At 28.3% G+C, this 23,117-nt stretch overlaps 2 protein-coding genes across 10 annotated transcripts; both read left to right on the top strand.

Annotated features, from left to right (window-relative positions):
* The first annotated feature begins 1,769 nt into the window (after positions 1 to 1,769).
* LOC141536653 (uncharacterized) lies at positions 1,770 to 12,008 on the top strand. Of its 4 annotated transcripts, none has more exons than XR_012480767.1 (6): positions 1,770 to 2,451; positions 2,546 to 2,638; positions 2,715 to 2,951; positions 3,822 to 3,887; positions 3,969 to 4,619; positions 11,944 to 12,008. XR_012480767.1 is itself a non-coding variant. In XM_074257326.1 (6 exons), the coding sequence occupies exons 2-6, from the start codon at positions 2,317 to 2,319 to the stop codon at positions 4,398 to 4,400; spliced, it is 963 nt and encodes a 320-aa protein (XP_074113427.1). In that variant the 5' UTR covers positions 1,770 to 1,949; positions 2,315 to 2,316; the 3' UTR covers positions 4,401 to 4,735. The 4 variants fall into 4 exon arrangements, 3 of the variants coding, with proteins under 3 accessions (XP_074113427.1, XP_074113425.1, XP_074113426.1); XM_074257326.1 differs by lacking the exon at positions 11,944 to 12,008 and having other exon boundaries at positions 1,770 to 1,949; positions 2,315 to 2,451; positions 3,969 to 4,735; XM_074257324.1 differs by lacking the exon at positions 11,944 to 12,008 and having other exon boundaries at positions 1,770 to 1,949; positions 2,044 to 2,451; positions 3,969 to 4,735.
* Positions 12,009 to 12,011: 3 nt separating this feature from the next.
* On the top strand, positions 12,012 to 21,490 carry LOC141536651 (uncharacterized). 6 transcript variants are annotated; one of them, XM_074257316.1, is made up of 11 exons: positions 12,012 to 12,152; positions 13,137 to 13,334; positions 17,982 to 18,161; positions 19,188 to 19,397; positions 19,592 to 19,636; positions 19,838 to 20,017; positions 20,086 to 20,221; positions 20,321 to 20,415; positions 20,490 to 20,703; positions 21,014 to 21,151; positions 21,269 to 21,490. In XM_074257316.1, the coding sequence occupies exons 2-11, from the start codon at positions 13,332 to 13,334 to the stop codon at positions 21,400 to 21,402; spliced, it is 1,335 nt and encodes a 444-aa protein (XP_074113417.1). In that variant the 5' UTR covers positions 12,012 to 12,152; positions 13,137 to 13,331; the 3' UTR covers positions 21,403 to 21,490. The 6 variants fall into 6 exon arrangements, 5 of the variants coding, with proteins under 5 accessions (XP_074113417.1, XP_074113416.1, XP_074113420.1 ...); XM_074257315.1 differs by having other exon boundaries at positions 21,266 to 21,490; XM_074257319.1 differs by having other exon boundaries at positions 21,216 to 21,383.
* Positions 21,491 to 23,117: the final 1,627 nt, after the last annotated feature.

Raw genomic sequence — 23,117 nt, 5'->3', positions numbered from 1 at the left:
AATTAAGATGAGTGACTTTTACAAGGCACGGGTCCGTCAACTAAACGCGGAAGTCGAATTACTTGATCAAAGACAAGGCGTTGGCTGTTGATCGCCTTTTTAAATACTCGCGGTGCTGAGATTGCAGAAGTCCCCGCTAGTCAACCAGCAGTCGCGTAGCTTATATTTTATTGTGGCTTTCGCGCATGGTGAAGTCTTCCATCTGCGCGGGTGATTTAAATTTAAAGAAAAATTTTGGGGTGGACATAACAACGGATACCAAAATAGAAAAAGCATTCATTGCAATATAAATGACGAGAAAAACTTGATTCGTTCAATTCTAACAGTTGAAATAATTTAAATTTTGTTGATGGGATGATTTTATCGCCAAATATTGTGTTAATCATGGATAGTATTTTTGTCATCGTTTCCCATGTTAATGATTCTTGAGCGCCAAGCAGTAGTGTCATCATCAATACTTCTCGACGGGTAATAGATGTACAAGAACATAATGGTTTACTGTAAATATCATCAGCAGTATGGTCGAAAGAAGTCTGAAAAAAATGTTAATTTATTAATTATGAATTTTTCAGTCAATATGTATATTATATTTATACAGTATGATTAAAAATACTTTTTCAATAAATAAATTTTAAATTGTTATCACTATTGGTGGCTTAATAAATAACTTTGTTTTTATAGTACCATAAACACATTTTTATGTTACTGTCAGACGTATTTGTACAATGAGAAATATTTTTTTTTGGGCAACATGATTTTTCAGTAAGCTCAACATTTTCTTACAGTAAATATTATTCAATAACTGTGCAGTTAAATCAAAATATATATATTATTAGATCTGTTAATTAGTAAATTAAAAGGATCCATGTTGAAGTTATAAATACGAAGCTAACTCTCCCAACCCATTAAGTTTATATCTCACTTCAGAACAATATTCTTAGACAATATCTTTCATATGTTATTTATTCACAGTAATTATATATATATATATATATATATATATATATATATATATATATATATATATATATATATTTATATATATATATATATATATATATATATATATATATATATAGATATATATATTTATGTATACAAATTTCATAGAATCTCTAAGAAATTATTGCTTATCAAGTACGAACAATAGTTTTTAAAAATTCCTTTTATATTTATTCACATCGTATATTATATTAAATTATATTAATTAACTAATTAAAAAATAAAGACCACCTTAACTTGAGATTTTACTATTTAATAGATATTTCTAGATTTGAAAATAATGCGTGCACAATGTGACAGATAAACATTTTTGAAAAAAATAATTTTTCATTTGATAATTAATATTAATTTTTATACAACTACCAAAAACGGTTCATAGCGATTTTATTAATTTCTGAGAAACTCATTCTACAGTTTTATAGCTATTATTCAGGTATTATATGCATATTTTTCTTGAATATTACGCGAGTGTAATTGCTATCAACTGTTCTAAAAAGTTTTTTTTATTTGTACCTTAAAAAATTAAAATTTGATAATTTTGATAAAATTATTCTATCAAAACTAAATTTATTCCTAGATTTTGAACATTATTCCATTAAAGTCGTTTTCTCAATACCTTACGTGTTTATGAGTCTTAAATAATATAACTCATTAATAAATATGAAGTTATAGAAAAAAATGTAAAAAACTCTTGAAATTTACGATTTTTAATAAATATTTTTAAATGTATTACTGAAATATTGCGGTTAGCCAAAAATTATTTAAAAAAATTTTTCATATGTACGATAAGAGATAGATATTTTTTTTTATTTATGTCAACGGAACGTCCCATGCAGTTCGGCCAAATTGTAGGAAAAAAAAAGTTCTGTACCCAGCGATACTGTTCATGCTGTTCAGTATGAAGAGGAGGAACAGTTTAGCCACTGTCTGGCCACACTGACCCCATGGTATAAATATTTAGCTTTTTCAAGCTGCGAGTCGAATTTTGAATATTAATATTAAGTAAAATTATTTATAATATAAAATTCAATAACTTAACAGAATATTAACAAAGAGAATAAAAAAAAAAGAAGTTATGTGAAATGGGATAAATAACTTATTTAATCTAACAATGACTTGACCGAAGACATTATGATAATTATTTTTTCTGTAAAATGAAATTCTAGTGTGAGAGATTGATCAATACTTAATTTAACTGTGTCAGGTAATACCTACGTAACATATAATTATTTTGTATTACTTAGAAAATATTTTTATAAAAATTTACTAGTCTCAGAAATAATTATTTTTACATTACAACATGGAATTTCAGATATGCGAGAGAAGTTGTTAGATAAAAATCTACGTATTCGAGAACCGGTGATTACTAACCCGTCAGCTCTAGATTCTTCAACCGATGATGATACTGAAAGCGAATCGGGTGTTGCGAAGGCTAAAAACATTCGAAAGGTATGTAACAAATTATAGCATTTCAAAAATTTCATATGTCAAACATGTAATATTAATTAACGATGAAATCATTTAATTCATTACTTTGTTACAGATTAAAAAGCAAAATGAAATGAAGAGTAAGAAACAAAAAACGGATGAAATAGTTGAGAGTTATATAGAAGATAGAAAGCATTCCCATGATGAGGTATGCTGCATGTTTAAGGCCATATAAGCTTAATTTTACTTTTTAAATTAACTAAATACTGTTTATGTTTTTATAGATTATCAGAATGAACAGTCCTGATGACGAGGAAAGAAGTAAAAATATTCAAAGTGAGTTGGAGAGTGATGCTGAATTTGACTTAATGGATGAAAATACAGTAATAGCAGAAGAACTAAAGAGAAGAAATATAGTTGCAGAAAGTGACTCGGAGGCTCCGCATGTAGAAGCAAATGTCATTATTAATAGAAATGATCAAAATCTAAGAGACACAGATGACGATAATGATGAACAACAGGTACGGCAAAACATTTCTCATAAATTAATTAAGAATAGTTGAAATTGAAACTAATGATTAAAATTGATGATACATTTATCATTTTTACTAGATTACTGTGAAACAATTATTTTTTTATTCTTAAATGAAATTTTAATAATATTACAAAACAATAGATATGAATATAATACCTATATTTTAGAATAATTTAAATGTTTAATTAATTGTAAAATTAGGAGGTAAATGATTATATTATAATACAATTCAAAATTTTTTAAAAAGGTCCGATCCTCGTTAAACTTATTTTACTTCGAGTTACTATTTTTGCAGATAAAGATTCACAAACACTTAAGAATTTTTTTTAAATAACATTTTTTTAATTTACTTATTTTCCGTTAATCATGAGAAGAAATATAAGAGATTTTAAATCGATTAATTTTTGTTATTTTATAAAAATTCAATTAAAAAAGAAAAAAAGTTCAGATTCGGACCGTATTCAAGTCAACTCCTAGATTGGAAATAAACAATTACGTAATCTAATTAAAATAATAATTATCAGGAGTCGATTATCGAATACTTGACAAAAATTATTTTAAAAGTCTAACTTTCAAAAAATACTTACTTTTATTAACACATGACTACGTTACAAACTGTATATGCTACTTTTATTTGACATTAAGAAACGTAATAATAATACAAATTTTCAAATAATTTACTGTACGTTTGATGGGACTTAAAAAAAATAGTGGCAATAAAAAAATTATTCACATATTGTAATAGAAAAGAAAAACTTGACACTTATTTCATTCTATATAAAAATATAGAAAGTAAAAATTTAGTAATTATAGCATAAAAAATAACCTAGTAAATGACAATAATAATTTTTTTTAGGATCCACTGTCATTACCGGCGCGGCAAAATTTTTCGGATAACAGACCGGTTACAACTAATATACAGGTAACAAACTTAATGAAAATATTTTTTTATTATAGAGGTGATAATGGTTTAATGAAGTTCATAAATATTATTTACAATTAGAATTTTTCGGATCCAATAATAACAAGATTATTAAAAGATATCCAAAAAAGAGATGCAGAGTTGTCCAAGCTCCGACGTGAAAGTCAACAATCGAGACTTGACGCGGCTTCTGATAGAAAAAAGCTGCTGCAGTTACAACAACAACAACAACAACAACAACAACAAAACCAACACCAACAACAACAACAACAACAACAACCACACCAACTACGGCAACAGCAACAACATCCAGAACAGCAACCACAACCACAACAACAACGGCAACAGCAACAACAACCAGAACAGCGTTACGATCCATACTACTATCTCGATCATAATATGTTTGACTTCGGAGATGGTATCACTATACTAAGTAATTTGTCCAGTACTGCTTTTGATGCTCAAACTCCTGCTAAATTTGTGACTATTATGTCTCATGCAGTCTGGGGATAGACACTCTATCACAGCGCGTAGTGCGCGAACAAAAAATACCAATGGTCGCACAGTATTAACTCCACGGAAGAAGGAACTGTTAAAAATCCACTACCGGTACTATTTACAACAACAAAATTATTCAACTGAATTATTAAACAGAGAGAGAAAAGAACGTATGATAAATATTTATTTGGATAGAGCCATACATTCGGCGAAAAGAAAGCTTAAGCTAAATAAGTAAATTAATTAAATGATAATTAATCCTACATTTTTAGTGTTAGCTTTTTTATAATTTTAATTTTTTTTTAACTAATATAGACTAGTTAAAATTATGCAAAGTAGAACTTTATTTCAGTAATATTTAAATTTATTGTAGAAAATAAATCTAAGAAAACTGTTTAGTGCGCCTTTCTATCATTATTATTATTATTATTAATATTATAATTTGTATTATCATTGATAAGAATGATTATTATTTATATTATAATTATAATTATTATTGTTAATGTTACAATTTTTAATATTATCATTAATAATAATGATTATTATTTATATTATTATTCATAATATTAGTATTAATTTTATAACTTTAATTATTATCATTATCGAGAATGATTATTATTCATACTATTATTATTAATTTTATAACTTTTATTATTATGATTAATAAGAATGAATATTATTTATATTATAATTATTATTATTAATTTTATAATTTTTATTATTTTCATTAATAAGAATGATTATTATTGCTATTATAATTATTCTTATTAATCTTATAACTTTTATTATTTTTATTAAGAATGTTTATTATTCATACTATTATTATTAATTTTATAATTTTTATTATTATCATCGATAAGAATGATTATTATTTATATTATAATTATTATTATTAATTTTATAATTTTTATTATTGTCATTGATAAAAATGATTCTTATTCATATTATTATTATTATTATTATTATTATTATTATTATTATTATGAATTTTATAACTTTCATTATTATCTTTATTAAGAATGATTATTATTCATACTATTATTATTAATTTTATTCATATAATTATTACTGTTATTATTTTTATTTCGATTGTCATTATTCTCGATATTATTATTATTAATATCTAAATAATTTATAAAGAAAAACTAACTATTTTTTAATAAAAATATGAAATAAAACTTTTATATAAATCTGAATACAAATTTTTAATTAATTACTCTCCCGTCTTAGCTGTAAAACTCTTTTTAAGTCTTAAAAACTCTTTTTTATTCTTTTTTAAATATTCTGAATAAGTCTTATTAACTCTAAATAATTCCTTCAAAAAGTCCAAATTATTAGACTATTGAAGACTTTTTCAGGGTTAAGCAGGCTTGTAAAGACTTAATATTTCTGTTTAAAACTTATTTAGGAAAAATAAGGGTTTTCAGAAGTCTTATTCAGAGTTCTGAAGTTTTATCAAGAGTTTTTTCAGAAAAATATTTCCACAAGGGAAAGCACTTGATCCAGCTTGAGTAATGTTAAATTCGCATTTCCATTGAGCTAATTGTTTGGTTAAAGGAATTGGTACTTCGATATCACAATTATTATTATTATTATTATAAGTGATAGAAGTTGTAGTAGTTGTTGCTGTTACTGTTGATGTTGTTTTTGTTGTTGTACAATGAGAATTATCATTATTATCTGTGTAAGTCTTTAAAGAGATATCGGTTACGGTATTATCTAAATGAATCGACTGTAAACTGAAATCATCACTGTCATAATTATTGTCGTTGTTCATTACACTGTTATTAATAACTGGATCATTATCAAACGAAGTATCAACCGATGCTTTTGCACGTGCAGTCTCCAAAATTGCCTGCTCACAGCGTTTTTTCAATCTTCGATTTTTCTGACTCTTAGACCAGTGATTCCCAAAGTTGTCTTGGCTACGACCCATCTAATTCAAGTTTACAAATTTGGGACCCACCTGTAGGAAATTCAAACGATTTATTCATTTTGGTAACGGTTTTCATAGCGGACTTTTCAAATAACAAACGAAGTGTTAATGCAATTTTTTATTACTTAATTAAATAACTATTGTACATTAAAAGGTTATTTCAATGGGAAGGATGAAATTGTTTCCTATGTTTCGCCATCACAGTTTTGACGTCAACTTCAACCCGAGTTATTTTTAAGCGCAGTGAGTTTGATAAGTCCAATTTATTTCGGTATTTAGTTTTAATGTTCACCATATTAGAGAATCCGACCTCACATAGGTATGAGGTAGTGAAAGGGAGGAGGACTTTTATAGCTTCATCAAACAGGCATGGATAGTTACCAGCAACCGAGAGCCAGAATTTTGTTAATTGCTTACGATTGAAACAATTTTTAGTGACGAATTTTCGGATAAATCAATTAGTTCTTCACTTGCTTTTGTTGACATACCAGTTGGTAGGTGGTCTTGAAATGGGTTGCAAATCCAATCCAATGAATGGAGCTTTTTCATCTCCTCACCGAAATAGTCGTCTAAGTTTTCTTTTAACGAGGATAAATGGGTGGAAATGGCAGACACTACGTTCATCTGTGGCCGTACTTGATTTTCAACAATAAAAGTTTCAAGTGTTTCAAAACAATCATACCTTCCATCCTCAATACAACTCTTCCACAGCAAAAGCTTTTTCATGAACGCGCGAATTTTATCATGGACTGCAAAAATGTGTAATTCGCTTGAACCTTGTAAATACAAATTTAGTTCATTTAACTTCGAAAAAATATCCGCTGTATAAGTGAGCTTGAGAATGAATTCTTCGTCCTTCAGATGTTCAATATATTCATTTTTTCCTTCCAAATAAATTATAACTTCATTGCGTAATTCCACTAATCGCGCCAGTACTTTTCCCCTGGATAACCAGCGAACTTCCGTATGCAGAAGGAGAGATGTATGATGACTACCCATTTCTTCACACAGCTTTTTAAATAAGCGAGCTTGTAAAGGTCTTGTTTTAATATAATTCACAATTTTAACAGCTGTGTTTAGTACTGTTTGGAAATCATCAGGCAATGCTTTGGAAACCAGTGCTTCTCTGTGGAGGCTACAATGTGTCCACAAAGCACAAGGATTTTGTTCAAGAATTCTTGTGACAACACTGCTATTTTTCCCGCACATGGCCCTCGCACCGTCAGTACATATACCGACGCACTTCTTCCACTGTATACCTTTTTCATTTATATAGGTATCGATTAAATTGAAGATTACCTCAGCCGTTCCACGAACAATTGGCTTGCAAAACAACATATCTTCATGCGCGTCTTCTTGCCATATATAACGCACAAAAACTATTAATTGAGATAGACCTTGAACGTCAGTAGACTCATCTAGTTGCAGAGCGTAATATTTACTATCAATGATTCTCCGGATTAATTCATCTTCTGTCCATTCAGCCATTTCGTCAATTCTACGCGTAACAGTATTATTTGATAGTGGTATGCGCTCGATTTCTTTGACTTCTTTCTCTCCAAACATCGCTCCGACAGCATATTTAATCGATGGTAACACTAAGTCTTCGCCAATAATATGAGGCTTACCTGCTCTTGCAATCCGTAAGCTAATGAGGTACGATGCATATACAGAATTTTCATTGATATTCACGAAATGTGACACAATTTTTTTTGAAGAGTTCATTTCTAACATTTTTTTGTGAAAAAAATCTACTGGCTGGTTCACACAATGGGAATGCTTTGTTTCTATATGACGTGTCAATTTACTGGGGCGCATACTTTCGTTCGCCAATATTTCGTAGCAAATCACGCATTGAGGACGTGGATCTGTCGTATCATGATTCCAAGTGAATCCTAGCTTCAGATATTCCGGGTCATATTTTCTCAAAACTTTTCGACGTTTTGTGTCATGCAAACTCGTGGAGGGCATTTGGAAGTCAGGCTCAGTGCCGCTTTTGTCACTCAAAATATCATCTGCATTTCCACTATTATTTTCGCAATCAACTGACGTCGGCGCGGTAGTTTTTGCTCCCCGTTTTAACCACTTTTCCATTTTTATCGTCGAACGTCAATAATAATTTTCGCAAGATTACAACAATGACATACGCTAACGAATACAACTCAACGCGGAATGAACTTCACAAAACAAAAGACGCCTCGCTCTGAATTCTTCAAAATGCGTTCGTTCGCCTCCCGCGTTCCACCCCCCCTCAGCACGCGCGCCACCGCGCCGCTTGCGCTCAATCCGTTCGGCCCGGCCGGCGCGGCGGGCGGTCGTCTCGATCGGTTGGTGTGTTGTTCTACAGACACGGCCCACCTTATATTCGCTCGCGACCCACTAGTGGGTCGCGACCCATGGTTAGGGAAACCCTGCATTAGGTTCCAATAAAAAATTTATCTTTTTTTACTGACTCATGATAATTAATAATTAAAACATTCTAAATTAAATTATACTCAGACTGTCTATAGTTAATAGATCTAAATTTTTTGAAACACCAATTATCTATTTATGAAATTTATGGAAAATTCTTTATTTAAGTTTATCGTTCAAAATTTTTTATCTTTTTTGTTAGAAATAAACATCCATGAGATTTGTAAATCGCTTAAATTTTAAGTCAAGCAACTTATGAACTGTTATTAGTTTAATGTTTTTCTGTACTTTTTTTTTGGGATCACAATTAATATTTCTTAATGTATATCGAAATTAATTTATCTTGAAACATTTCAGTTTGTTGCTCCTTAAGACTTGTATCATCGCAAAAATAAATTTTTTTTTCTCTGCAATAACGTTAGTATCTTGCTTCAATAACTGTGTATTTAGGTGAAAGGAAATTAACTTTTCACCGGAATTTTTAACCCTTTGCTCTACAATGCTTTTTTTTGGCAGAAGCATAGATGTAAAATACAATGAGAGTTATGATTTTTTATTAATTATAACTGAACAAGACCATGTAAAACAGTTAGATGTTGATGAAGTAATAACGTTTTAATCAACAATTGTTACAAAATTAGACATAGATTATACAGAAGAATTAAATTTGTTATGGAATTCTAAGATGTTTTGTACGGAATGCCACTTATAACATTAGAATCCATTAGGTTTCAATAAAAAATGCTTGTTTTGTTACTGGCGAATGATAATTAACAAAATTTAAAAAATATAATTAAATTTAGACTTCCTACAACCTGTAGATATAAATTTTGTTATAGCAAGAATATCTATTTATTAGTTCGTTATTAATAATAATTAACTTTAAGTATTTATTTTATTTGCGTTAGTGTCCCAATAAATTTGAATTCGTAAATTTTATTTCGAAAAAATAAGAACAGCTTACTTTTTGGCGTTGCTAATTTTATTGTTTGTTTTTTTTTTGCATAAAATATTTTCAATAATTGTTCGTATGGAACCTTAACAGATTATGTGGAATCGTAAGGTATTCTGTATGAATTTTCTGTAAAAATTTACACTTTGTTTTTGGTGTATGATAATTAACAAAATTTTAAAATTATTACTATATTGAGGCTTTCCTATAAAAAATTCAAAGATACTTCCTAGAAGAATTATTACATATTTATGAATTATGATTAATCAATAATAATCTATTATCAACATCACATTTTATTTTCGTAAATGACCTAGTAGTTTTAAATCCGTTACTCTACCATTCAAACATACTGTGGCTGCATTTTTGCGCTAAAGAATGTGATCCTAATTTTCTATAATATTTTTTCAATAAACTACTATTAGAAAACTGAACTAGTTCTGGGATTGGAAAGTATTTTTTGCCCTCCGGGCGGAAAGTGGCAACTTTCGTCCCGCTACGCTAAACAAAGTTGCCGCTTTCCGCCTTCGTCGGACAAAAAAATAGTATACAGCCCTTGGAAAGTAAAAAAGAAAACCTCAGATCACATGTTTGTCGACCTCGGCTTCGCCTCGGCCAACAATTACATGTGATCTGAGGCTTTTCTTATTTTCCTTCCCAAGGGGTGTAATATACTATTATTTAATGTATCGATTATAATATCAGAGTCCATTAGGTTTCATTATAAAATTATTATTCCGTAGCTAGCGTAATTAACAATGCTCTAATAAAATTATAATATTTAATAAATTAACATGTATGCATGATTTCATGTAGGCAAAAACAATCAATTTTTATAGTCCGCTTCTATTTGCGTATATGCCTAAAATAATAATAATTTATAATTTTTTACTTTGAAAATAAAAAATTTTGACATTTTTGTCTGATTAAAATTCATACTTTCTTTCTGCTAAACTGTTCCTAACAATTTAAATGAAAACCCTTACTGATTACAGGATTAAAAAGTATTCTATTCTTTTGAAAATTCTGTAAATGAATATTGATATAGCACGACTCACAATGCGTGACATCAAAGATTGTGCTCTATGTTTCAAAATTTTTTTGCCTTTGTCTCGCAACTATTTTAATAATTATACTTTCGGGATTTTTCCAAATTAAAATAATTAAAACATTTTATAAATAATTGAATGGACATTACTTCTGTCAGCTCAAAATATTTAAAGTTAAAATAATTAAAAATATAATTAAACATCTATTTATGAGAATTTTCTTTTTATCCGTTTTCCTATGCTTGTTCTTTACAAAGATATTAGCATTATGAGTCGTGCATTTTTGGATTTATTAAACTTTTCGTATACATTTTTTTTCAATTAACATAAATTTGATAAATTTTTATATTATAGTTTTTATTGAACATTCGGTTTAGCCCAAATAGTAATCAAATTTTTTTAATGTAATTTTCATTGCTGGTTAAGTTATCTTTTTGAAAAATTTCTATAAATGAGAAAAAAAAAACTATAATGATTGAATACTTTGATATAATTTTTATCGTTTGAAAATTTTTATTCCTTGCCAGAAATAAACTTGCACGAACTTTTAAAAGGAAAATCAGCTGTTGTATGTTTAATATTTCTCAAAATTTTTTTTGGGATCGCTATAACATTTTTTTTCTTCTATCGATTTTTGAACGGAGAAAATTTAACTTCTGCCAAAATTTGTCTTTTTTTGTAAAAAATGTATGTGACATTTATGTGACGGACTTGTTTGTATTTACTTTTGATTAATGATAAACATAATACATATGTAGGTGGGAACTGCTCTGTAACGGAATTATGAGTAGGGTTTGAATTATTTAATTGTCTTGCCACTTATCATTTTGGTTATGAAGTTTTTATGTCTTTATGATAAGCATGGATATAAAATATAATGAATGTTTAGTTTTTTATTAATTATTGCTGAACGATACCATGCGAAACAGTTAGATAATGATGATGAAGCACTAACGTTTTAATCAACATTTGTTTGGAAATTTTATACATAATATATTTGGGTTCAGATATGTTTGCATGATAAAAATAATATACTTAAAAAAAAAAACTTTTCAAAAATGTTGGTTAAGACGTTTTTCTTTTTGCATTTGTTATTAAATATTAACGTTATCATATTATATTTATGTTCATTACTTTTTTTCCATTCATATTTCTTGTATAGCTTACGATTATTATTTCACATAATTACAACGTAAATTTGGATTACAGGATATTCATTACCCACGTATAAATTGATTCTGACCTCGAGGCATCAGTCATGTTTGCCTACGTGAAGTTTTGTCTACCGGACAATGGCTTATGTATTGTCAAAACAAGTCAGATAGCCAAATTTAAAATTCCGTTTGAAAAAAATAAAAAGTACAAGGTCACTTGTGATGATGATACAGTTAAAAAAGCTGTGGTTATTTACGCCGAAGGTGAGTCATTTTTTAATAAACTTATTACATTGTATTTTTATTATGGTTCTGAGGGAGCCTAGGCTCTAGAATCAAATAAAATATTTTTTAATCTATTTATCTATAAAGTATTGTTTTAATTAGAAGCATGTGACGAGAAATAAGACTGTTCGAAAAATTTTATTTGTAAAATAACTTTTTTTTTTTTGATAAATACCCTTAAAATTTTAGTACTTATCAAAAACCCTTCATGACAAATTTCGAAATATTTTTATTACCTTTTTAAAAGATATTAAATTAAAAAAAAAAAAGAAAAGAACCTTTTTGTCGTTCCTTGCGCATTACTTTTTTAAAGCTCTTAAAATTCAAGCTTTGTTAACAAAAATTATTGGTTTTTAACGCATTTTCCAGAATGAGAAGTGGAAACTAATGAAAAATGCATATTTTAACATTTGTAAAAAGTTTTCTTAGCAAAGCATTACCTATTTCAAAACTGCAGATCGACTCGGTCGTGGGTTCTCCGCGGAAACAATTTTTTTAATTTTTAAAATATTCAAAATTTTTTTTTCTTTTATTATTATAAATTTCATTTCCCGTAACTATATTTAAATTTTCGGGTTATATTCAAGTAGTTTTAATAATTTTTCACTGAAAAAAGGCCTTCAAAATAGACCAACAGACTTTTAGTTACATTATGTAATCCACAGCTGCAAAGTATTCTTTAATTTGTATTGACTTCTTAAAAGTTTTATATATTTGATCATTTAATTAAACGGAAATGCTATTCATATTATTTAAACGAAAAAACTTTTTAAGTTGCAAAAAATTGATGGTAAATTAAAAAAAAATGTCTACTGCTGTACTTTGATAATTTTATTATAATAATCCGAAATGACGATAATGTAAATTATCAGATATCTATTGAAGTTATTTTTTGTTTCTTTTAAGAAAATTCTAAATAAGGAATAGTTTTTAATCAGTTTTTGTCCTTGTCTTGTTTTTCAGAAACTGAAGAAAAACTTCAACAGACTATAGATAGTCAGCGTACCAAATTTCCTCCGGTTTCGAAACTAGTTTCTGGCACTGAAGAGAGCGATGTGGATATGATAAAAAATAACCGTAAAAAAAAAAACAGAAAGTGGCGATAATTCTATCCAATCTGTGCTTCAAGAAAAATTAGCCTTAAAAGAAAATGAATTAATGGTGAGATTTATTCTATTTTTTTAAATTATAAATTTTGAAATAAAAAACATACAAGTGAAGAATTTTTAAATAACAAATGAATATTTTATTGATGACAGTATTTGATAAAATTATGAATTACCTTATATACTCTGTGATAATGCATCTAATTTCATAGTGTAAAATATAAGAGTACTAAACTTTTATACCAGCTTCGTAAGATATATTGTTTGATTGAAATTAAATTCTATTTATAAGCCACTTCATGCTTTATCGAATACTTTAAAATCGGCTAGAATTTTTTTACTTTGAAATTTTCACCATTTATTCAACGAGATATGCTCCGTTAAGCATTTTTATATATTTTTTTACTAGAAATAAATTATAATTTCTAGAAAAAATTCTATTATTTTTATTACAAGAGTGCGTCTCTGGACATCATATTCATACTTATGTAATTTATTACATTATTCTTGATTTGATTATTCCGGCATTAGTAATAAAAAAATCGTATATTGTGCAACTCTTGTGCAATTGTCTAATACTTATACCCGAACAAATAAACATACTCATTTTCGTCCTGAACTCAACTTCTCTTTTGTGGACAATCGATTATCTAAAAAATACTGTGATTTATTTATTTATTAAACGATAATATAATGAAGATATACTTTACGAAGTCAAAACAAAAACGATAAAGACCTCCAATGATAATCTGAAGGTTTTATATTTGAACTGATCAATAACGCCTTACATTTTTTCCTCGGTCAAAAAATAAACTATCAAGAATTAATTGACGCATAAAAAAAAATTGTTACATTTATATAAAGAACGAGAATTTCATATATTAGATTAAAATTCGCAATACATAATTAAAGAAGAAATTTCTGATTCTACTCAGATTTAATTAATTTTTTTGGATCGACGTTCTTTCACGTATCTACAATGTCATATCTGAGCAAATCTGGATATACTCATTTATAATTTACATCATATATTCTATTGGATTTAAATAATTTGAAGATCTGAGCAGATCTGATTAAATCTCTTTAAATCTGTATTTTTTTTTAAGAGTCAATTACAAAATTAGTATAAATATTACACCTAGAAATGTATTTTTGTATGGTAACTACAGACGTTATCGACTAAAGGTTTTATTTTGAGTTTAACCATTGCATTCATCGACTTTCAAATATCTTGTTACTCTATCAATATCCAATTTGCGTACCACAAATTTTTCATATTACTTTAAAGATCACTTCAATGTGTTCAATTTCCCGCGTAATTACTTCCAATTCTATTAGATTAACATTTATAATTATATTTTGTCATAGAAATCTAATGGTGCTGAATCCCAAAAAAGAGTAAACAAACAGTACCTACAACAATCTCACTACCCGAAACGCGTTTGCATAAGAACAAAACAGAGGTGGAACTTCTTGCAGCAGCAGTCTTCTGATCACTCTGTTTCTGTGACAAAAAATGAGAATAATATTGAAGATGTTTCAGAAAATTTAAGTAATTTAGAGTGTCTCGTGAGTAATAATGAGTCACTCTTAAGCAGCAATAATCATACAAATTCAAATCTTTTTGATAATGAACATACTGAATTTCTGGACGTAAACAATTTGAATAATGTACATAATATGAGCTCAGAAAGCTTTTCAGACAACGATGGTTCTTCTTTTCATATAAACTGTGATGATTTTTCATCTGAAGAAACTGATTTTTCGTCGGATAGCGATTCTGATAGTACAAAAGAAAATGATGTTAATTGTTCCTCTAATAATAATTGTGCGTCTTGTGATGAATCAAATTTATTTAACACCGACCATATGCAAGGTAGCCTCATGATGTTTCCTAGAGCACAATTAACTATTGCAGATGTTTTATTAATGATTACTGTTTACTCCATAAAAAAAGATTAACTAAAAAAGATGAAAATGATTTAATCGAGCTTGTAAAGCTTTTAGCTGGCCCGGAATTCTCATCATGGAACCCTTCGCAACATGCACGAGATAAAGCATATAATCCCCAAAATCTAAAATTAATACACATTTTTATTGTACGAATTGTAATATTATATTAACTTCTCATAACTGCAAAAGAATGAAAACAAAATCTATAAAATGTACAGACTGTGAAACCCAGTACAACTTAACACTAGAAAGCCCCAACCAATTTATACTCATCGATTTTGAGTACCAACTGAAGATTCTTTTGCATGAAGAGGATGTTCAAAAAGATTTATTGCAAACATTGACTAAAATTAGTGAAAGTCAAAATAATGGTGTAATTAATGACATCTATGATTCTAAACTATATAAAAACATTCAAGGTTCTTCACCACAAACATTAACATACAATCTTAATACTGACGGTGCACCAGCATTTAAAAGCTCCAATCGTAGTTTTTGGCCAATACAATTACATTTAAATGAACTTTCACCGCGAATTCGCAAACAAAATATAATTCTTGCTGGTATGTTTTTAACCTCATCAGAACCTAGTCCGGAATTAATGAAAATTTATCTTTCAAAGTTCATTGATGATGCTGAAAAACTTATGAAAAATGGATTAAACATTACTATACATAATTCAAATGAACAGAAAAATTTTAAATTTCACTGTCTTCTTGTATGTGTGGATTCAGTTGCTAGGCCTGTCATACAAAATCGATATCAGTTTAATGGCTATTATGGTTGTAGTTGGTGCTACGCACATGATGAATATTATAACTCTGCTATGCGTTATCCAATAGTTGAAAATGACCCTGCTTTAAGGACACATAATGATCATGTTCTTGATATTGAAAATGGTGAAAAATTAAGTCGTCACATCAATGGTGTAAAAGGACGCACAGAACTATTACGATTAAAACATCTGGACTGTGTATGGAGTTTACCTGTAGATTACATGCATGGTGTTTTGCTAGGTGTTTCTCGGCAATTATGGTCTATATGGACTACACCAAAAACCCCGTATTACTTAACGTCCAAGAATCGTGAAGAAATTGATAAACGGTATCTTAGTATAAAAAGACCACATGAAATCCATAGGCTGACGAGATCTATTAAAACTATGGCAAAATGGAAAGCATCAGAATGGGAGTCATGGTTGTTGTTTGACAGTTTGCCTTGTTTGGATGGAATTTTAAAAAAAGAGTGCTTTGATTCATATTGTCTATTTGTGTCTAGCATTTATAAACTTTTATCTGGGAATATAAGTGCGAGAGATATCGTTCAATGTGAATTAGATTTATTGCAATTTGTTGGCGAATGTCAATTATTTTATGGAAAACAAGTAATGACGTTCAATTTACATTCCTTAGTTCATGTCGGTGAATCGGTAAGACAAAGTGGTCCTCTCTCTTCTAGCAATACATTTATTTTTGAAAACGAAATATTCAATTATAAGCTTAAAATAAATGCTGCTCATGGTGTTCCCAGCAAATTGTTATGGCAACTTTAAAAACAAATTACATTCGGAATAACATCGACAATGCTACAGAATCAACCGTCTGTCGAAGTTACTGTAAAAATTTATTTCTTCCTCAATATTTAACTAAATATTTACTTACAAGTAATGATGCAATGCTTACTAGTAAAGCGGATGAACCAAATGGGAGAATTCTTTAACTGCTTCGCCAATCGAATATTGAAATTACACATGATGTTAAAGTTTACAGCAGATGTTTCTTTAGAAAAACAGTTATTCATAGTGTTAAGTATACTAGACCAAAAAAAACTGATAATACTACTATTTTATTGAAAACTAAGAAAAAAATGCAAATACATGACTTTGTTGTTGCAAATAACATCTGTTATTTATATGGACATGAACTTATAACGAGTACACCTGAATTTTTTACATCACGCTTAAATCATATATTCGAAGTAGACAATATCCGAGGAGATGAGATTTTTGTTAATGCTGAGTGTTTTGAAGTAAAACTATCATTTTACACCACTGGAGTAAAGAGTTATGTTTCTTTGCTACCAAGACACTTAGGAAATTAACAAGATGATAAAACAATTTTAAATGTAAGAAATATTTTACATTAAGACTTTAAAATATTAATTACTTGACTAATGGCTTATGTTTTCTCATGCGGATATTTTATTTGGTCTAAGTGTTTCAAATATTGTAAAATTCTAATTTACTTGCATGATTGAAATCTGTAACATTATTCGAGAAACATTTTATATTAATATTTTCAATTTACAATTGTAATAATAGCAATTATTACTATGAATAAAAATGAATAATCTTATTATTACTTAAAACTAAAAATGTATAATACTTTGCTTTTTTTAAAAATATTATGAATATAAAGCACTAAGCAAAAAATTTTTAAGATTTAAAAATTTCAACAATATTCCTTTATTCCAATCCTTTCTCGAATCGTTTTCGATAAAAATTTTTTGGCATGCTTGAAATGTATTCTTTTTTAAACAGCTATTGAAATTAAATTTAATTATATATTAGGTTTTTTCTAGTGACTCGCATGCAGATTTTCTGACCTATATAATACTCTTATTCGAATAGAAGGCAAATTAATATATTCAATTCTACAAATGCTGAACATTATAAAATTTATAACTCTTTGGAATAATGAATCGGTCTCATTATTAAAAATACTATGGTGTTTAATTATTTTTACAACAGAAAATGGATCAACAAGAAGCGGTAGAAGTGGATAAAGAAAACGATTCTTCTGCTATAAATATCTCTGAAATAAATGAACCATTAATTCACTCTAAACCCGCTGAAGCTATTCTGTCAACATCTGGAAATTCTGTAGAGAATGATGGCTATCAAAACAATGAAATCAAAACGAATGATCAGGTTTGAAGTTTTCAATTTTTAATTTATAATATAATAAATATCATACTTATAGGCATTTTGAAAATATGTTAATTGAAATCAATTAAAGAAGAGTAAAAATACATTTATAAACGAAATTTCGTCATTCATGGTCTGAAACTACTTGGTATCCAATTATTGCATTAATTCAATTCAATTTAAAAATATTTTTCACACTTCAATGATTTGTTGATTTTTAGTTATTTTGGATAGTTACAATGATGAAAATAATAAAAACTAGCAACCTTGCAGTCACTATGTGATTGCCGTGATTTGTTAACTATAAATAGATAAAATTTTGTTTTATTAAATAATGACTTTTGTCAAATTGCACTTTACTTTTTTAACTATTGGCGTTTTTAAAGATATAAGCTCATACCGATGTTACAGTCATGAAGAGCTTTCATTTGAGTACCCATATGCATTTTAATAAATCTTTCATGTATACATATATATATATATATATATATATATATATATATATATATATATATATATATATATATATATAAATATATGAAAAATTGATGTGGGTACTCAAATGAAAGGTCTTAATGAGTGTAACATCAGGATGAGCTTATATCTTTAAAAATGTCAATAGTTCACGAGATACAAGGTCAATTTCTTAATTATGTATCTAGAGATAGAGCATTTTTAAATGCAGCCTAAATACTTATCATAAATTGACTATTGGTGAGAATGATACGAATTCATGAAAAAGCACAACTCCAGGTCAAGACTTTTCTAACGATACCAAATTTAACCATAAAAATCCATTTTATCATATAAATACATTGGCCACAAAGTTCTGCTTATTCTTTCAACAAAATAGATTACTTTGAACTCTTCTTAGTCTTAATTCAAGATTCACAGTGATTAAAAAAAATTGAAGTTTTAAAATCTTTTCTAATCGATTTTTTCAGTTTGGAATGCTGTGTAATACAAATGGATTCATTATTTCCCTCATATACGTTTAAATTACAGTTATACGATATTTCTTTATTTTAGGTAAGGAAAGTTATAAAGAATTCGACTTTAGGCGAAAAATTTAAAAAACAGCTGAAGCTTCTTGACGAGGGGTCGAGTGACGGAAATCTCGACGTCGACGGCACCGAATCATCTAAAGTTTCCAAGAACGATGCTGAACCCTTTCGAACAAGTTCAAATTTGAAACGATCACTTATTGGCAAAGGCAAATCATCAAAAAAAAGTAAAAAAGTAAGTCGAGTCAACATTAATAAACAAGTTTTATTTTTGACAGCAAATATCATTGAATTTACAAGTTATTAGTTGAATATCGTCATTTTTTCAATATTTTTTATTGAATTTTGAGCTTAATAATACATTAACTTTAAAACAATACCATTGTTATGTATGACAGAGATTTAATATTTTTAATAATTTAATTGCAGCGTAAGGTCAGTGATGATAATAATAAATCAGAAATGAACCAGGCAGTATGTATAAAAATATAGATATTTACATATATCTCAAAGTTATTGAAAATGAAACTTTTACAGATCTGCTAAGAATATAACTTCTTCAATTTTTGAACTCGTAAAAAGAAAAAAAAATTATGAAGACATAGCAAAAGTATCATTTTTTATAACTTTCAGAATATGTATAGAATAACTTAATTAATATAAAATAAATTTTAGGTGGTAACTCCTGCAACAGTAACCTCAAACGCCAATCATCATATATCTACTACTGAATCAGAAGCTCAACTTACCCTCATCCCATCATCTCCCTTAGATAAAAATAATTCTCAAGTGAAAACTGATAGGTCAACTTCTAAAACAGGGAAGAAATCCCGCAAGACAAAAGAGAAAGAGTTGGTAAGTTGAAGATCAATTTTAAATTTTAATTGACGACATGAATCGATACAGTAACATAATTATTCTAGAATTATGATGCAATTCTAAAGATTCTCAATAAAATAAGTGACGACGTCGATTGGCTGAAAAAGCATCATACCGGACTAGAGTCTTTTATTATTGAAAATCTAACGGCAAACTTAGAAAATTGGAACCAAGTGAAACGTAAGTAATAATTATTTTTTATTGTATTTATCCAATCTTTTATTGAAGTAATTTAACAAACATAATTTAAGAAACAACTATTAATTTAAAAATTTTTAGATGTACAACAAGCTCCATCAAACAATCCAAATCTCACCATTGAAGATATCAATCGTCCTCCAGCGGTTGGATATGTGCGCATTGACACCAATATGGTAATTAAAATTGTTTCAAACTGAAGTCATCTTATATATAGCTAGTTTTATAGTTTCTTTAAATGATGTTTTAGATCCACTTAGGTCAAAACGTATGGCTACCAAAACAAAGCTATGATGATGCAGTTTATAATGCTGCAACAAATTCAATGTTTGTCAAAAATATTGCAATGGCAGTCTTTGGTTCTCAATATTTAAAAGAGCACAGTGTAAAAGGCAAAGGTTGCAACAAAACGAAGAGCAAACCAAGGCCAGCAATTGATCCTACCAAGGCTCTAGCTATACGAGGTAACATTATTAATATAATTTATGTCATTGTGATTCTTGTTTACTTTTTATCACTATCTATAAATATCTTATTCCTATTGTAAAAAACTACCGTCATTAAAGATTAATTTCTTTAATGATTAATTTTGAATGTTTCTGTATACTAATACAAAGTAACAAACACATTGTGTAAAATCATAAATTATGTATGTCTAACACATTATGATAAGTAACAGAAGTATTAGACTGTAAGTTAATAAGCTAATTTAGAGCAGTTTATACTTTATTCAGTGAAATGCATATATAAACATTGCTAACGTATATTTTTCAGATATATTTGAGTATTATTTAAAGACTAACAAACAGTTAATCGGATCGAATTTGTTGTCAGAGAGAGACACGTACGAAGACCACATCAGAGCAAAAATTTCAGATTTACTCCGACCACCGAAAACATCTAAGCCAAAGGGTAAGAAAATAATGCTTTTCATTTATAGAGAACTATTGGAATCTGAATATTAATCGATATTTAGAAACAGAATACATATATTTAATTTCATCTTGTCTTTATCAACTGATAAAGTAGTTCCTAAAGTACCACCGAAGCCTAAGGAATCTAGTAGCAGTAGCTATGAAAACTCTGTTGGCTCCGATGACGAGAAGAACACAGAAGAAGAGACGCAAAAAGAAGATGCAGCAGAAGAAAGTAGTGTAGAGTAAAATTAAAGATTATTTTGTACTTTCGTTTGTTTTTTCCTATTAAAAACCCACAGCTAAACTTGTGAATGGCCTAATAAACACTATTAAAATAAAAATAAAATTTAATATGGATCATCCATTTTTTATATAGCTCTGAAATCCTTTTAATAGTTATTTGCAGATAAAAATATATAAAATTATCTGTATTAATGCATGGAATATTCCTGTACAGGCCCACAGCTACACTTGGGTATATCCAAATATATAACATTAAACCTGGAATAAAAATTTAGTATGGATAGCCCATTCGATCTCATAAAGCTTTAAGGAAGTTCTAATTGTTATTTACAGATAAAAATACATTAAAATACTCTTATTTTCATATCGGATATTCCTATAAAGGCCTATAGCTACATCTGAGCATATTCCGATACATAACATTAGACTTAAAACAAAAGTCCAATCTGAATAATCCATTTGATACCACATAGTTATAAGACATTCTTAATTGTATTTTACTGATTAAAATACATAAAAGTGATTGTAATATAATACTGGATTTTCATATAGACGCCCACAATTACACCTAAGTATAATTTCTTATGTAGCTCTGATGTCCTTTTAATAGTTATTTGCAGATAAATATATATAGAATTATATGTATTACTGTATGGAATATTCCTGTAAAGGCCTACAGCTACACTTGGGTATATACAAATATATATCATTAAACTTGGAATAAAAATTTAGTATGGATAGTCCAATCGATCTCATAAAGCTTTAAGGTAGTTCTAATTGTTATTTACAGATAAAAACATTAAAATACTCTTATTTTTATATCGGATATTCCTATACAGGTCTATAGCTACATCTGAGTATATCCAGATACATAACATTAGACTTGAAACAAAAGTCCAATCTGAATTATCCATTTGATACCACATAGTTATAAGATAGTCTTGATTGCATTTTACAGATGAAAATACATAAAAATGATTGTAATATAATACTGGCTTTTAATATAGAGGCCCACAACTACTCCTAGGTATATCCAGTCGTATAACGATAGACTTGGCATAAAAATCCACTCGGGATAGTCCGATTGATATAAGTAGACGTAAGATACTCTTAAAGTTAATTTACCGATAAAAACATACTAAACTAAAGTTATCATACAACTGGACACTCCAACAGAAAACACTTTTTATCATTACGCTATGTTATTGGATTTTCTAATAGAACCCACTTGCTTTAGTGCAGCTTGGTAAATCCAGATAGAAATTCTCTAGGCATACAAATTCTATTAAAATCCAGATAGAAATTCTCGAGACATATAAATTCCATTAAACTTTCCGTTTTTTTTCCTTTGAAAAATTGTATAGATATGTATATGGATTTGCAGCGACAAAAGCACATTAGACCCCAATACAGTTATTTTTTATTGGAATCTATAGGATTATTTCAACAGGGATAACCTCCGATCCAGCTATCCCAATCAGTTTCCGGACTTGGGAATTGTATGAGTATCCACTGCTACCAGCTACCAACAAGCATATTTGGGTAATCAAAACAACAAATCAGCTTGAGAAACCTCGTTTTGTTATCCTTGGATTCCAAACAGCAAGAAAGAATCAATCGAATCAAAATGCAAGCGAGTTTGATCACTGTAGCATAAGAGACATTAAGCTGTTCTTGAACTCTCAGAGTTATCCATATGGAAATTTGAACCTCAACAT

This window comes from Cotesia typhae, unplaced genomic scaffold (genome assembly GCF_013202065.1).
Source record: "Cotesia typhae breed Kobodo isofemale line unplaced genomic scaffold, CoteBio_Ctyphae scaffold_152, whole genome shotgun sequence".
Classification (NCBI taxonomy): domain Eukaryota; kingdom Metazoa; phylum Arthropoda; class Insecta; order Hymenoptera; family Braconidae; genus Cotesia; species Cotesia typhae.
This window is presented reverse-complemented; position numbering and strand designations above follow the sequence as displayed.

Excerpts from the sequence above, each read along its gene's own strand:
- LOC141536653 (XM_074257326.1), top strand. The coding sequence starts at position 2,317 with ATGCGAGAGAAGTTGTTAGATAAAAATCTACGTATTCGAGAACCGGTG. Across the intron at positions 2,639-2,714 it reads GAAAGCATTCCCATGATGAG|ATTATCAGAATGAACAGTCC; the intron begins GTATGCTGCATG and ends ATGTTTTTATAG. Across the intron at positions 2,952-3,821 it reads ACGATAATGATGAACAACAG|GATCCACTGTCATTACCGGC; the intron begins GTACGGCAAAAC and ends AATTTTTTTTAG.
- LOC141536651 (XM_074257315.1), top strand. Across the intron at positions 19,398-19,591 it reads CATCAAAAAAAAGTAAAAAA|CGTAAGGTCAGTGATGATAA; the intron begins GTAAGTCGAGTC and ends ATTTAATTGCAG. Across the intron at positions 20,222-20,320 it reads AAATTGGAACCAAGTGAAAC|ATGTACAACAAGCTCCATCA; the intron begins GTAAGTAATAAT and ends AAAAATTTTTAG.